The 1,673-nt window shown below is 58.9% G+C and overlaps 1 protein-coding gene across 1 annotated transcript; it reads right to left on the bottom strand.

Annotated features, from left to right (window-relative positions):
* Positions 1 to 539: 539 nt before the first annotated feature.
* LOC128227593 (uncharacterized) lies at positions 540 to 1,289 on the bottom strand. The gene has a single exon (XM_052938282.1). The coding sequence runs from the start codon at positions 1,287 to 1,289 to the stop codon at positions 540 to 542; it is 750 nt and encodes a 249-aa protein (XP_052794242.1).
* Between the last annotated feature and the right edge of the window lie 384 nt (positions 1,290 to 1,673).

The raw sequence follows: 1,673 nt of genomic DNA, 5'->3' as shown, positions 1-1,673 counted from the left end.
AGCGGGCGGGTACGATACAGTTGGGCGGTAATGTGCAAAAGGTTGGGTAAAGTTAAGACGGACAAGTACGGTGTAGACGGGTGGGTATACTGCATCAGGGCGGGTACGGTATAGACGGGCGGGTATGCTGCATCAGGGCGGGTGCGGTATAAACGGGCGGTTTTGATTCAGCAGGGCGGGTTCGGAATAGACGGGCGGGTATGCTGCATCAGGGCGGGTACGGTATAAACGGGCGGTTTTGATTCAGCAGGGCGGGTACGGTGAAGACGGACGGGTATGGTGCAGCAGGGCAGATATGGAATAGAAGGGCCTGTACGGTGCAGATGTGCGGGTAAACTGCAGCCGGGCGGTTTCGGTTTTAGACGGGCGGATATGCTGCAGCAGAGCGGGTATGGTATAGACGGGCGGGTATGCTGTAGCAGGGCGGGTACGGTGCGGACGTGTGGGTATGGTGTAGACTGGCGGTTATGGTGTAGACGGGCGGGTATGATGCAGCAGTGCGGCGGGTATGGTACGGTGAGCAGTGTAAGTACGATGTATTAGGGCGGGTACTGTGCAGACGGACGGGTACGGTGTATATGTGCTGGTATACTGCAGCCGGGCGGGTACGATGAAGACGGACGGGTATGTTGCAGCAGTGCGGGTATGCTACAGCAGGGCGGGTACGGTGTAGTTGTGCGGGTATTACTACAGCCGGGCTGGTTCGGTGTAGACTGGCGGGTATGGTGCAGCGGTGCGGGTACGGCATAGACGGACGGGTACGGTGTAGACGTGGGGGTATACTCCAGCAAGGCTGGTACGGTGTATACGGGCAGGCACGGAGTAGACGGGCGCGCACGGTACAACAGGGCGGGTACGGTGTAGACGGGCGGGTATGCTGCAGCAGGGCGGGTACGGTTCAGCAGGGCGGGTACGGTGTAGATGGGCAGGTAAGGTGCATACGGGCAGGTATGGTGCAGCCGGGCGGGTACAGTGTAGACGGGCGGGTATGGTACAGCAGGGCTGGTATGGTGTAGATGTGCGGGTATGCTGCAGCAGGGCGGGTACGTAGTAGACGTGTGGGTACTGTGTAGACGAGCGGGTATGGTGTAGACGGGCGGGTATGTTGTAAACGGGCGGGTATAATGTAGACGGGCGGGTATGATGCAGCAGGGCGGGTACGGTGTAGACGTGTAGGTACGGTGTATACGGACGGGTATGGTGAAGCAGAGCGGGAATGGTGTAGACGGGTGGGTATGCCGCAGCAGGACTGGCACGATGTAGACGGGCGGTATGGTGTAGACGGGCATGTATGATGTAGACGGACGGGTACGTAGCAGTGGGGCGGGTATGGTTTAGAGGGGCGGGTAAGTTTTAGAGGGGCGGGTATAGTGCATCAGGGCGGATACGGTGTTGCGGGGCGGGTATGGTGCAGCAGGTTGGGATACGATGTAGACGAGCGGGTATGGCGCAGTAGGGCCGGTACGGCGCTGTGAGGCGGGTATGTTGTAGAGGGGCGGGTAAGTTGCAGAGGGGCGGGTATTTTGCACTGTGACGGGTGAGTTATACATGCGTAGATTTGGAGCAGAGGGTATTCTAAGGCGCAGAGGGATGAGCATGGTGCAGTAAGGTGGGTATGTTGCTGAGTTGTGTGAATGTTGTAGAGGGGCGGGCTACGTACAGTGAGGTTGGTA

The sequence above is a fragment of the Mya arenaria genome, chromosome 1 (genome assembly GCF_026914265.1).
Source record: "Mya arenaria isolate MELC-2E11 chromosome 1, ASM2691426v1".
Classification (NCBI taxonomy): domain Eukaryota; kingdom Metazoa; phylum Mollusca; class Bivalvia; order Myida; family Myidae; genus Mya; species Mya arenaria.
Note: the sequence above shows the minus strand (reverse complement) of the source record. Positions and strands in the feature narration are given on the sequence as shown.